Below are 14,281 nucleotides of genomic sequence, written 5' to 3' on the forward strand. Positions count from 1 at the left end.
CAGATCTGTAACACTAGCTACTGATGGGTAGACACAGGAGGATCAGAAATTCAAGGTCAGCTTGAGATAATATAGCCAAGTTCAAGGCTACCCTAGACTACATGAGGCACAGTGTTTTAAACAAGAAAACTGTCATGATTTTGCTGGGTGTGGTGGCACACACTTATAATCTCAGCAGGCAAAGTGGAGGCAGAAGGATCAGGAGTTCAAAGCCAGACTGGGCCACATTGTGAGACACTCTCTCAGAATCAAAAAATCTGTTAGAGCCACTGTGAACACGTGAAAGAGCTGGGGGGAGGGGAGGAGGGTTGTATGCAGTGTGACATGCTCCATCTCTGATGAGTCTCGGAATGCTGACACCCAAAGAATAGTCTCCACCACGCATTCCCAGTGCAAAAGGAAATGAGATTGTTTATGGGAGGGAATCATCTTAGGAACTGAAAAGTATTACAGAAGCGTGTGTCTCACACTATGTAGTAGGTGCTGTTGCAGGGGCCATGGATTGAATGGGTCTTCGGCAAGTTTATGAATGTAGCTAGCTATCTGTACTGAGTGCTGTTAGAGTACTGTATGAGAAATTGAATATTAACGGCTTCAGAGACCAGGGACAGCTCAGTCAGTAACAGTACATGAGGACCTGAGTTTAGGTCCCCAGAAACCATGTAACAAGCCTATAACCTTGGTGCTGAGGGAGGGGGAAGACAGGCAGATCCCTGGAGCTCACTGGTCAGTCAGCCTAAACAAATGGGTGAGCTCCAGATTCCGTGAGAGGCCCTGTCTAAATATAAGGTGGAGGGCAAAACCCAAACATTGACCTTTGGCCTCTGTACTTAACCACACATTTATGCATAACTTCATGTACACACGAACACACACATACAAAGCAGAAAATATAAAACTGGGCATGGTGCCACATGCCCGTAACCCTAGCACTGGGATCATGAATTTGAGGCCAATCTAACACACATAGTGAGTTCCATGCCAGTCTAAGATGTATAGTGAGACTCTGCCTCAAAGAACCGAAAAAGGGCATGCAGTATGTGGACATGTTTCTCCCTCATCTGACAGTGCAGACTTAGCAGCCCAGGATTTGCATGGAGGTTCACTGCCTCAGAAGTCTAGGCTTCTACTATTTTGCTGTTGCTCTAGCATCTTGAGGGGTTTTGTTCGTTCGTTCATTTATTTGCTAGTTTGTTTGTTTGTTTGGTCTTTGGTTTTTCAAGACAGAGTTTCTCTGTGCAGCCCTGGCTGTCTTGGAACCAGACCAGGCTAGGCTCGTGGAACCTATCCACATCATTGAAGACAGTTCACGGCAATGTCCTCATTTCAGTCAGAAAGCAGGAAGAGAAGGCAGTGCATGCAGGGTTCCTGCAAGTCACACTGTTTTCCTCTCTGTATTTGGTCAGCTTAAATGTACATGGATTTACGTAGCCACAAAGAAAGCTAGACAAATCAAGCTATAAGGAAAACCAATTTAGGGGTTTTGTTTTTTGTTTTTTTTTTTTTTTTTTTTTTTCAAGACAACCCTTGCTCAGGCCAAACCCATAGATTCTGTAAAAAGAAAACTAGAGAGGCTGGAGAGATGGCTCAGAGGTTAAAAGCATTGGCAGCTCTTCCAGATGTCCTCAGTTCAATTCCCAGAAACCACATGGTGGCTCACAACCATCTGTAATGAGATCTGGTGCCCTCTTCTGGCATCAGGCATACATGCAGGCAGAACACTGTATACATAATAAGTAAATAAATCTTACAAAAGACTCCAAAGCTACACAGAGAAACCCTGTCTCTGAAAAAAAAAAAAAAGAAAAGAAAGAAAAAGAGAGAGGGAGGGAGGGAGGAAGGAAGGAAGGAAGGAAGGAAGGAAGGAAGGAAGGAAGGAAGAAGGAAGAAAACAAACTAGGGGCCAGCCAGAAGGCTCAGCTGGTAAAGGCACTTGCCACGAAGTCTCATGACCTGAGTTTAATCCCTAGAACCCACATGGTAGAAGGAGAGAACCAACTCCTACAAGTTGTCCTCTGACTTCCACATACACATTGTAGAAAAGTAATACTAAAAATAGTTTTTAAAAATGTAAAGAGTAGCCAGGCAGTGGTGACACATGTCTTTAATCTCAGCACTCAGGAAACATAGGCAGGTGGATCTCTGTGAGTTTGAGACCATCCTGGTCTACAAGTTCCAGGACAGCCTCCAAAGCCACAGAGAAACCCTGTCTCAAATACATATATATATATATATATATATATATATATATATTATATATGTGTGTGTGTGTGTGTGTGTGTGTGTGTGTGTGTGTATGTATATATATACATATACATATACATATACATATACATATATATATATATATATATCTGAGTGTGGTGGCTCATGTCTTTAGGTTCAGCACGTGAGAAGAAGGCAGAATCAGGTGGATCTCTGTGAGTTCAAGGCCAGCCTGGTTTATATCAAGAGTTCCAGATCAGCCAGGGATATATAGTGACACCCTATCTCAAAACAAAACAAATAAAACAGTATAGCCAGAAACTAGAAAACTGTAAGTAATAATTCTCATCAATGGAGTAGGATTCAGAATTCCTATGTCAGGGATCCAAAGTCCAAGAGGTTCCTGAGTTAAACTAGTGCACAAAAGCTGTCATCAGCTCAAACCAGGGTGATCCAGAGGCTTTTGAGTTCATAGGGCTGGTTGAAAAGAGGGGTTATTTTGGCTTCATCCCCACATGGAGTGAAGATGTGAAACAAGAAAGCATCCACATTAAAGGTCCATAGGTCATATCCCAAGGAGGTCCTACTTGTATTCTGGCATGCTTATCCTGACTTTTGCTTTTATAGAAACTACAAAGACAAACACCACAGCCACAAAGTCAAGCTTCAAAAGGTCAAGGACCATCTGACTCATGAGTTAGAAGTACGAAATAAGAGGATTAAAGAACTTGAAGATGAAACCAAGAAACTGGAACAAAAAATTGAAATGGTGAGAAAAAAAAAAAAAAAAAAAAAACACAGAGTGCAGTGACCCCACTGGCGGTTAGTGGTTTAAGAATGCCTGCTTATCTTCTCATTACCCACAGCCCCAGCTTTCATTTTTGCTACCACCTTCCATCTTTCAGTGTGAGGAATCCTTTTTATTTTTAATACGTGCGTGAGCGTGTGTGTGTGTGTGTGTGTGTGTGTGTGTGTGTGTGTGTGTGTGTGAGTGTGTGTCTGTCTATGCATCTTTGCTTGTATGCAGATGCATTCAGATGTCAGGCATCCCCAACTCTTTACCACCCAGTGCTGGGATTATAAACCCTTAGCCATTCCCAGTATTTCTAGGTGGGCTCTGGGGCTCATACTCAGGGCCTCATGCTTACAGGGCACATTGCCAACTGAGCTAGCCTCACCAGCCTGAATGTGAGAAATCCCTCAAGGACCTGCAAGAGTTTGAGGGTTGCTAACTCAAATAGCATATTGAAGGTATTCCTCCTCACTAGTGATTTGTGATTAATTGCCTCACCTTCAAATGGAAAGATCAGTCTTTTTTCTGATAAACCTTTTTTTAATTTATTTGCTTATTTTTATTACATATACAGTGTTCTGTTTGCGTATTTGCTTGCACACCAGAAGAGGGCACCAGATGTTATGAAAGATGGTTGTGAGTCCCCATATGGTTGCTGGGAATTGAACTCAGGACCTCTGGAAGAACAGTCCAGTGCTCTTGACCTGTGAGTCATCTCTCCAGCCCCCAGAAAGATCAGTCTTAAGGCTAGACTGATGGCTCAGGAGTTAAGAGCATTTGCTGCTTTTACAGAGGACCCAGGTTTGGTTCCCACAACACCCATGGTGGCTCATAACCAACCTTAACTCCAGTTCTCGGGATCTGACACCCTCTCCTGACTTCATCAGGCACCAGTCATGCATGTGGTTCACACACATGCAGGCAAAGCACACACATATATAAAATGAAAATAAATCTTTTTAAAAGAGTCTTTCGTGTGTGTGTGTGTGTGTGTGTGTGTGTGTATATTTGTACATGAACTTGGTTAGACAGTGTCCCCCAAATTCATAGAGTACCAAATGCAACCTACCAATTTGGAAATCCTGCTTTTGCAGGTATAATCAATTAAAATGAGTTCACCCTAGATGAGAGTGAATTGAAAGTGCAAGTGCCTGTGCCTTTGTAAGAGGAGTGGCAGAGCAGGGACAAGGACACATCCCATGGGAAGGAGCACCCCAGGAGCACATAGGCAGAGAGAAGGCTCTGTCTATAAAGCCAGAGAACATGGAGGATGCCCAGCAACCATGCAACAGGAGGAGGCTTGGAACAATCTTCCTGTGTGGGCTTGGGGTGCAGCTCAGCATAGAGCACTTCCCTAATGGACACAAGGGCCTGGGTTCAACCTCCAATACTGACAGGGAGACCTTCTGGGTCACCAAAACTAACCTGGCAACATCTTGATTCCAGACTTCTAGCCCCCTAGAACTGTGATAAAATAAATTTCTGTTGTGTAAAGCCACTAGATGTGTGGTAATTTGATTTATCTAAGGAATGGCGAGGAGGCTAAGTTCTTATCTTTCTCCATCTGCCTAAAAATGAATATAGCTATGGGCCAGCCAGATGTCTCAGTGGGTGAAGACACTTGCTGCCAAGCCTGACAACCTGAGTTCAATCCCCAGGACCCACATGTTGGAAGGAGAAAACTGATTCCTGCTGCTTATACTGAGACCTCCACATACATGGAGTGCTGCACACCCATACACAAATAAATGTTTAAAATAAATCAACAAATTAAAAGAGAACACAGCAAGTCGAGCATGATGGCACATGTCTGTAATCCCAGCACGCTCAGTGCTGAGGAGGAATATCACCCTAGGATATATAACAATTCTCTGTTCAAAGCAACAACAACAAAATACCTACAAAGCAGATGAAAATGTATCCAGGGGCAAGATTTTATCAAAACATAGGAGTCAGTTGTACTTGCTGATGGTTTAATATCTGTAGGAATTAAAATGCAGGGAAGACATTGTTTCTTCCCAGAAATTGAGTGTCACGGTGTTTCTTTTCCTTTTTTTTTTAATTTGTTTGTTTTGTTTTTCAAGACAGGGTTTCTCTGTGTAGCCTTAGCTATCCTGGAACTCACTCTGTCACCAGGCTGACCTCAAACTCACAGAATTCTGCCGTCTCTGCCTCCCAAATACTGGGATTAAAGGTATGCACCACCACTGTCCAGCCTGCCTTGGTATTCCTGATTGTGAATTCATGCATTCCCTAAGTAAATACACCAACAGGAGAGCATCTGGTGTAACTAAGGATGATGCCAGCAAACAGGCGCCAGCAGAATTGGGGATGAGAAAGAGAGAAAGCCAGAGTTCCTGTGCAGACCTGGGAACAGACTGAAGCTCATTCGTGTATATGTTGTTCTCCCTCTCCTAGGAGAAGGCGTTCCAGGGCCAGATCATGACCCAAAATGACATCCTCCTCCTGGAAAAGAGGAAGCTTCTAGAACAAGTCACAAATCAAGAAGAACTGATCTGCAGGAATAAGTCCACAATCTCTTCGATCCAGAGCAAGTAGGTGCAGTGGCACACAAGTGATTCTGGAGACTGGGGTAGGGGTGGGGGGGTGGAGAGGGGGTGAGGTCCTGGCCAGTCCTGTGAGTCTGTTCTGCTGTCCTCTGCTTCCAATAGTTGATGCAAGTGGCAGCCACTGTGGCATTAAAGAGGGTGACATGGGGGGAGGGGTTGCATAGGAGTGATAAAGCATATGCTTAGCACGCATGAGGCCCTGTGTTTGATCCCTGCACAGACAATTTCTAGCTATGCCTCTGATTTATGCCATGTTTAGGGCGTTTTTACTGGATAAAGAAAACCAGCAGTTGCAGGAAAATTGCCTCCGGCTCAAGCAGCATATCAGTCTCTTAGAACGTGTTGTGAGGAGCATCCAGATTCACAGAGTGGAAGTAAGATTTGTACTGGGTCCTAACTCTAAGGTTTGGCTCACTGGTTCACCCTGCCCTCTCTTGGTTCATGATCTTAGAACCACAGCCTGCTCCTGGCTGCACAGTGAGCTGTGGCAGAGAGGCTTCTCTGGGGCACATGGGGCAGCAAACCTGTGACTGTTCTTGGTGAACCCTGCTCATCATTGGGTCAACTTTGATAACACTTTTATATTGTGTGATCCCAAAACCATCTGTGTATGCCTCTCAGCATCTTTCCTTTCTTTTCTTTTCTTTTTTTTTTGGGGGGGGGGATGGTTTCGAGACAGGGTTTCTCTGTGGCTTTGGAGGCTGTCCTGGAACTAGCTCTTGTAGACCAAACTGGTCTCAAACTCACAGAGATCTGCCTACCTCTGCCTCTTGAGTGCTGGGATTAAAGGCATGTGGCACCAATGCCTGGCTCTCAGCGTCTTTCTTAACATACATTGTCATTACTTTTTTTCTTCTCTAGATCAATAACTCAGAAGCAAGGTCCTAGAGAGCAAGAACCATATCTGATGACAGGCATAGCTCATACATGACAATATCTGAGGATAGGCATAGCTCATACATGGCCATATCTAGGGACAGGCATAGCTCATACATGACCATACCTGAGGACAGGCATACCTCATACATGACTGTATCTGTGGACAGATAGAGCACATACTTGACCATATCTGCAGACAGATGCTCTGGAATCCTTTGACAAGGAATGAATGCTAAATTTTGTCCTAGATATGCCTCCTTCTGAACATTCCCTGTTTGCAGTGTACTATTCTAGCCCTGCTTGGAAAGAAAGAATAACAAATCTTAGGCATGGAAAGGTCAAGTGAAGCTAGTTTAGTCTGTTAACGAGTCAAGACTAAGGAGAACAACTGAGTCAAAGGAAAATATGTCCAAATTCAAACAGACAAATAACTAAAGAGAATTGTGGAGAGTAATATAGGCTCAGTCGAGGTCCAGAGTCAGGCCAGTGAAAACTGAGATGCTGGATCCAGGGTACAGGCTGATTCCAACCTTCCCTGGTGTACATCACCTGTAAGGCTTCCCTTTGGAAGGTTCTTCTCCTTCTGAATCAGGAGGGTTAGGAGTTCAAAACTAGCTTCTACTACTTAAAGATTTCAAGGCTGGCCTGGAATACATAAGACTCTGTCTCAACAACAATGACAAAAACAAACAAAACAACAACAACATAAATACATACATACATTCAACAACAAAAACCAACAGGGCTGGACTGGTAGGGTGGCCTTAGTCTGAAGACCTGAGCATTCCCTGGTACTCACATGTCAGAGAAGAGAACCAAGTCCTCTGGCCCCCATATACACACAAATTAATTAATTAATATAATTTAAAAAAACAAGCTGGGCTTAGTCGGATGTTGGTAGTGCACGCCTTTAATCCCAGCACTCGGGAGGCAGAGGTAGGTGGATCTCTGTGAGTTCGAGGCCAGCCTGGTCTTGGTCTCCAGAGCAAGTGCCAGGATAGGCTCCAAAGCTACACAGAGAAACCCTGTCTTGAAAAAAAAAAAAAAAACAAGCTGGGCTGACAATGTGTGGATGTACACACACACACACACACACACACACACACACACACACACACAATAAATAAATAGATAAATAAATAAATAATGTAAAAACAGGGCTGGGCTGAGTATGCAGCTCAGTTGGTAGAGTGACTGCCTAGCATGCACAAAGCCCTGTCTTAAAACAAAACAAACAAGAAGCCAGACATGGTGACACATGTCTTTAATCCCAGAACTCTGGAGGCAGAGGCAGGCTGATCTGTGTAAGCTTGAAGCTGGCCTAGTCTACACAGCCTGGGAAATTCTAGGGCAGCAAGGTCTACACAGTGAAACCCTATCAAAACAAAACAAAGCAAAAAAACAATAAAAAAAAACACTAGGGCTGGGTGCTAGCTCAGTTGATAAAGTGTTTGCTGTGTGAATATGGGGACCTAAGTTGGATCCCAAGCACCTTGGCATGTAAAAGCTAGATGTGGCATCATTCCTACACTGTGCCTGTGATCCTCAAGCTGGGAAGCAGAGATATGAAGCTCCCCAGGGCTTGCTGGCCAGGGCTACATAGTGATACCCTGTTTCAAAATAACTAAATAAAAATATACTTACTACAAAAAATATATATACTTACTGGAGATTATGCAGAAACTCACACCTTTGAGATCCACAATCTTATCTTCAAAAACAGATAATAAATGTCATATGGTCAGAACTGTGTTACACCATGCTCAATAGCCTGAATGTAAGAGAAGCACCCACTTGAACATCTTGATATTACTGAAGCAAACAACTCCAAAGTTGCTCTTAAACATATGAACCTAAGAAAACCCCAATTCACCAGGTAGTGGTGGCAAACGCCTTTAGTCCCAGCACTCGGGAAGCAGAGGCAGGCAGATCTCTGTGAGTTCAAGACCAGCCTGATCTACAAGAACTAGTTCCAGGACAGCCTCCAAAGCCACAGAGAAACCCTGTCTTGAATAAAAAAGAAAGAAAGAATGGAAGAAACACCAATTCAATTCCGGTATTTTATCCAGAAGAGAAATAAAACTCCGAGAGGCCTCCCTTGCAGCTATGCTCACATCTTCCAACCTGATGCTCTGTGACGGCTCTCACACACTGCCAACAGTCCAAGTGTAGGGCTTGGAAATCAGACATATCACTGATACCCCTCCCTTATATTCAATGCCTCAGGGGCTAAGAGGACGAGAGCCCAACATGTGTTAAGTGCCATGTGCCTGTTGCCAAGCGAGGTGTGCTGGGTGTATGCGAAGCGTGTTTATATTATTTAATTTCACATCAACACTGAAAAATTAGACATTAACTATCTTAAAATTAGAGATATGGGAACCCAAATTCAGGTAAAGGGGCCTGTCCCAGTGTAACTCAGAAATAGGATCAAGCCTAGATCTCCTCAACTCAACAAAATTTCTATTTGATTAGCACTTTCTCAAAATGTTTTTTTTTTCTTTCACATATAAAGTTGTGAGACACTATTCCTGGGGAGAAATATACAAATGTCTGCTCACCCTATTGTGAGTATTCACCAGAGAAGACTACTCGGAATGGGTTTTAAGCCAATAGAAAGCCTTTATTAACCAGGAATTAGTGGTGCACATCATTAATCCCAGGACTTGGGAGGCAGTGGCTAGTGAATCTCCGAGTTTGCGACCAGCCTAGTCTACAGAATGAGTTCCAGGACCACCATGGCTACACAGAGAAACACTGTCTTGAAAACCAAAGCAAGCCAGGCGTTAGTGGCGTACACCTTTAATCCCAGCACTCGGGAGGCAGAGGCAGGTGGATCTCTGTGAGTTTGAGGCCAGTCTGGTCTACAGAGCGAATTCCAGGGCAGGCTCCAAAGTAATAAAGAGAAACCCTATCTTGAAAACAAAAAACAAAAAGAAAAAAATAGAAAAGAAAACTAAAGCAAACAAACAAAATTATTGGCCAGCCAGTGATACACTGAGTGTTCAGGATCCCACTGTAGCACTGAGCCTTTCTCAGGTCAGTGTTTAAGCACAAAAAAATATGTACTGGTTGACATACTTCCGTTAACAAGAACACTTAGCCAGAAGTGAAACTACAGAAGTTAAAAGGCAAGGTTAGTATATTTAGTTAGAGACTTTCCTAGAATTATGGAGTTTGATGGATTAGGTCTTTGTTTTTGTTTTGGCAGGTGGTGCTGTCTATGTACTGAGTTTTATGATCTGAATGGAAAATCATGGAGTCAGTTGTGCTAAGGTCTGGTGCTCTGCCATAACCCCTCAGGGAATAAACAACAGACCAAAGTATGAATATCACCAAAGTCTGTCTTGGTGAACCAATGAGTTTGTTAGGGTCACTTACAGGAGTGTATGAGTGAGGGGTCTCTTACAGGAGCAGAAATGACCAAAAGACAGCTGCATCATCAAAGCCCACCCCAGCATGGGTGACAGCTCATGCAAGCTGGAAACCTAGAGCACACTGCACAACCTGCAGGCAGCTTAACAGGTTGGAAAGTCCCTTCCAGGCAGCTCAGCTGGTCTGATTGTGTCTTTTAGCAGTTCTTATAGTGTATCAGCTTAGAGATTAAGGAGCTTAGTGAATCTGGCCCATTTCAGGGATTTCCTGAAGCTTTTGAGTTGTTTAAGTCCTAAATTTAAAGCATCTGCCTATGGGATGGCACATTTCTCCTCCCTTTAGAACATTCTGAATCTTAAGAACCATCCTTCGGAGGTGTAATGTTTTAATTCTTGCTGAAAAAAAAAAACAATATATAAGCTTATCATTCCCCTCAGGGTTACTGGGAATTTCTTGTATGAATTACTTGGTCTGTATCAAAAATTAAACTGTTATCTAGTTCAGGGAAACTAGTAAACCCCTGTAAAATCTGATCTGTGTTCATCTCTGGTTTTGTCATCATTATTATTGTCATTATTGGCCCTGTTGGTTTGCAGGAGAGCTGAGACAGAGTCCCCTACTCCATAGCCCTGGTGGACTGGAACACACTCTATAGCCCAGGTTAACCTCAAACTCACATTGATCCTCCTGCCTCAGTCTCTTGGATGCTGAGATTACAGACACGAGCCACCATGGCCAGCTTTTATCTTTTTTCTGGGAAGGAACATTTTATTTGTAAAGTCATAAAGCTCACAAGAAGATAATAAAGTCCATGTCCGACTGACACAACTAACATGGGACTCAGGTGAAGGCTGAAAGCTTTCCTAAGATCAAGAACAAGATGAGACATTTCCGTTCTAACCTCGTCTGTTCAGTGCTGGAAGTCCTTGATGGGGCAACTTGGCAAAGATGCTTCCAAACAGGAAAGGAAGAAGTGAAAGTGTCCCTGTTGGCTGGTGATATGATCTCACATACAGAAAATCATAACTGCTCCATACTCCCTCTGTATTAGAACAAGAAAAGAATACAGTCAAGTTGCAGGATCATATAAAAATCAAGTATTTCAGTACACTAATGATGACTTATATGAAAAAGAAATCAAGAAACAAGCCAGAGCCAGGTGGTGGTGGCACATGTCTTTAATCCCAGCACTTGGGTGGCAGAGGCAAGCGGAACTCTGTGAGTTCAAGGCCAGCCTAGTCTATAGAGTGAGTTCCAGGACAGCCAAGGCTACACAGAGAAACCCTGTCTCTAAAAACAGAAAGAACGAAAGAAAGAAAGAAAGAAAGAAAGAAAGAAAGAAAGAAAGAAAGAAAAAAAGAAATAAGGAAGGAAGGAAAAAAGGAAGGAAGGAAGGAAGAAGCCAGCAAGATGGCTCAGCAGGTAAAGAGGTTTGCTGCCAAGTGTGACAACTGAGTTTCCATCCCTAGAATGCACATGGTGGAGGGAGAGATCCAGCTCCCACAAGATGCTTTGTGACCTCTACACACAGAGACAAACAAATAAATGTAATGGGAAAAGAAAGAAATCAGGAGATTAGTGGTAGAATGTTTGTCTGAGTACTCAGGGCCCGAGTTCAATCTCTACCACTGCCTCAGTTGTTCTAGATAGATAGATAGATAGATAGATAGATAGATAGATAGATAGATAGATAGAGGTTGAGAGAGACAAGATGGGGGAGCAGGGAGAGGAGAAAGAAGAGGGGGGTTGTGAGAAGGCATTGGTAGGGGGAGGGCAAGCAACCTTTCATTCTATACCTATTTATACTTATATTGTTTGTACTATGAGGTGTTGTTTCCTGGCAGTAAATCAGTTTTATGAATCATTGTCTATACACCATAAGTTCTAGGATCATATTGCCAGTGGTTTATCATTATAAAGATTGAATAGGGCTGGAGCAATTGTTTAGTGGTTATGAGTAATTGTTGTTCTTGCAAAATACCTGAGTTTACTTCGCAGCAGCCACATCAGGTGGCTCACAGCCACCTGTAACCCCAGCTCCGGGGAATCTAACACATATACACACATACATACATACAACAAAATAATAGCTAGGCATTGGTGGCATACACCTTTAATCCCAGTACTCGGGAGGCAGAGGCAGGCAGATCTCTGTGAGTTCGAGGCCAGCCTGGTCTCCAGAGCGAGTGCCAGGATAGGCTCCAAAGCTACACAGAGAAACCCTGTCTCGAAAAACCAAAAATAAAATTAAATAAATAAATAAATTTTTTAAAGCTATAATATTTTTTCTTTTAGGAAACAGTAATCAGTGACAATGCTACCTTTGAAATACTCAGAAAGATACTACCTTTACAGAGTTCCAGGTGAGTCATTTACATCAAGACCATCATTATCTGCACACCTACGATGGCTCCTTCTGGTTCTGAGTGGCTGGCTTGAGAAAACATAGCTTTGGGTTTTGTTTTTTCCCTTTCCTGCATTTAGTTTTTAAATCTGCCCCAGTCTGTTCTCACACCTCCTTTCAGTCCTACAGAGTGAAAATTTCAGCAGGGGATAATCCACGAGCATGGACTTCTGGTAGCCTTTATTTTCTTGTTTTCTTTTATACTGACAGCTGTAAAGTGCTGACATCCTATCAATGCCATATCCAGTAGCCCTAAATTTCTGCCAGGAAGTTCTATGTATGTTTATGTCTTCACTTGTGGCCTTTCTCAGTTTCTCAGGAACAGGTTTGGTATTGCCAATTGAAAATCTCCAGGAGATGGAGCTATATAAGCCAGAAGGAACAACAGCAATCCCCAAGTCCCCTGAACGTTTTTCATGTTCACAGAATTCAGAAAGTGGATATATAAACGTGACTTCTCTAGACACATACAACACACAGGGGGACCAAAAGCCAGGACTATGACGTCACTGGTGTCTAAAACAATACTAATTGAACCTAACTCAGAGGGTGGATGTAAAGGTGCACACTGACCTGGAGAAGTCTCTCACAACACCCTGGACAAACAACAAGGAGACTTCAAAACTGCTGATTAAACAGTCATTAAAAAACTTCTAAAAATGGAGTTATTGTTTGTTTGATATACCCATTAGTAACCACTGTTTTCTTTTTATTTTGCGTGTATGGATGTTTTGTCTGCATGTGTCTATATACTCTGCATGGAGAGCCAGAAGAAGGTGTTGGTTCCCCTGAGACTGGAGTTGCATACCGCTGTGAGCTGTTGTGTGAGTGCTGGGAATTGGACCCCAGTCCTCTGCAAGAACAAGTGTTCCTAAGCACTGTAACATCTCTCCAACCCTAAGAAGACAATTTTTTAAAAAAAAAAATAACTTTAATTATACCACACCAGACAAGGTTAATGTCTAGTAAGCACAAAAGAATGTTCTCTGCATTGGTCATGGTGGGGAAGGGATTAGCAGATAGTGAATAAATTCACTGTTTAGACCATGCAAAAGTGAAGTTAATTACTACTTGGTAAGGTGTGGTGGAGTGAACAGTAAGAGGAGTTTGTAACTTAACCATTCTTATCCAAACACATTTCATTTTGGAGTTAATCTCTTATTGTCCTTATGCAAATATGTTTTTGTTTGGGACTTCTGAGACAACATCTCATTCGTCCCAGCCAAGCCTCAAATTTGATGGGCCAGAAGACGACCCTGAACTCCTGATTTTCCTATCTTCCCCCAAAGCTTGCTCCACCACACCCTGCTAATGCATGTATTTTTATTTTAAAATTTTATTAAACCTTTGAGAACTTCAGTGTGTTTTGAGTATAATCATCCCCTTCCCCAACTCCCCCTAGAGCCACCCCCATACCTTACGTACCCAACTTGGGGTTTGTCTTTTTAAAGCTCACCGAGGCCAATCTGTGCTGCTCATATGTTCTTGGCTGTGTGGCCTTCCAGTGAAGCATGGACAACTTAGCCATTGCTACACTATTAAAGAGAGCTAATTCCCTGTCTCCCAGCAGCTATCAATTGCCAATAGCTCCTTGAAATAAGTATTTTTTAATTAGCAATTATATTATACATTCATATACATTCACTGTAATAGTTTCCTGTGAGGACTCCATACTGAAAACCTTCCTCAATCTCTGTAGTTTTTAGGATTAATATTTGTGAGGTGTGTGTGTGTGTGTGTGTGTGTGTGTGTGTGTGTGTGTGTGTGCAAGCGCTGATGCCAGAAGAGGACATCAAGTATCTTCCTCTATCATTTACCATCTATTACTTTGAGGCAGAGGCTCTCCCCTGAACCTGGGGGTTCACATTTTCTCAGCTAGCCCGTGAACATCCTGTCTCCACCCTCCTTGAAGCTGAGATTACAGCTTTTTTAATAATAAGTAGAGGTGGGAATGAAAGGGTCAGGCATTATGCTGGCCTGCCCATTACCTGGTGGAATCCACTCAGGCAATACCCTGGTCAGCCCAAGGTTCCATGGGAAAGAAGTCTGCACGCA

General features: G+C 42.9%; 1 protein-coding gene and 1 long non-coding RNA gene across 3 annotated transcripts in view; one reads left to right on the forward strand and one right to left on the reverse strand.

Moving 5' to 3' along the window:
- Positions 1-12,835, forward strand: part of Ccdc30 (coiled-coil domain containing 30) — a 77,947-nt gene extending 65,112 nt beyond the window's left edge. For both annotated transcript variants that reach the window (XM_035439661.1, XM_035439662.1), the window contains exons 10-14: positions 2,833-2,974; positions 5,417-5,553; positions 5,828-5,942; positions 12,118-12,185; positions 12,538-12,835. In XM_035439661.1, the coding sequence (XP_035295552.1) occupies positions 2,833-2,974; positions 5,417-5,553; positions 5,828-5,942; positions 12,118-12,185; positions 12,538-12,730 (655 nt within the window). In that variant the 3' untranslated portion in view covers positions 12,731-12,835. The remainder of the gene's footprint in view (positions 1-2,832; positions 2,975-5,416; positions 5,554-5,827; positions 5,943-12,117; positions 12,186-12,537) is intronic.
- Positions 1-14,281, reverse strand: part of LOC103160683 — a 28,903-nt gene that overhangs the window by 13,478 nt on the left and 1,144 nt on the right. Inside the window, exon 2 of the long non-coding RNA XR_004768172.1 lies at positions 10,724-10,864. This is a non-coding gene — a long non-coding RNA (uncharacterized LOC103160683). The remainder of the gene's footprint in view (positions 1-10,723; positions 10,865-14,281) is intronic.

This window comes from Cricetulus griseus, chromosome 2 (genome assembly GCF_003668045.3).
Source record: "Cricetulus griseus strain 17A/GY chromosome 2, alternate assembly CriGri-PICRH-1.0, whole genome shotgun sequence".
Classification (NCBI taxonomy): Eukaryota; Metazoa; Chordata; class Mammalia; order Rodentia; family Cricetidae; genus Cricetulus; species Cricetulus griseus.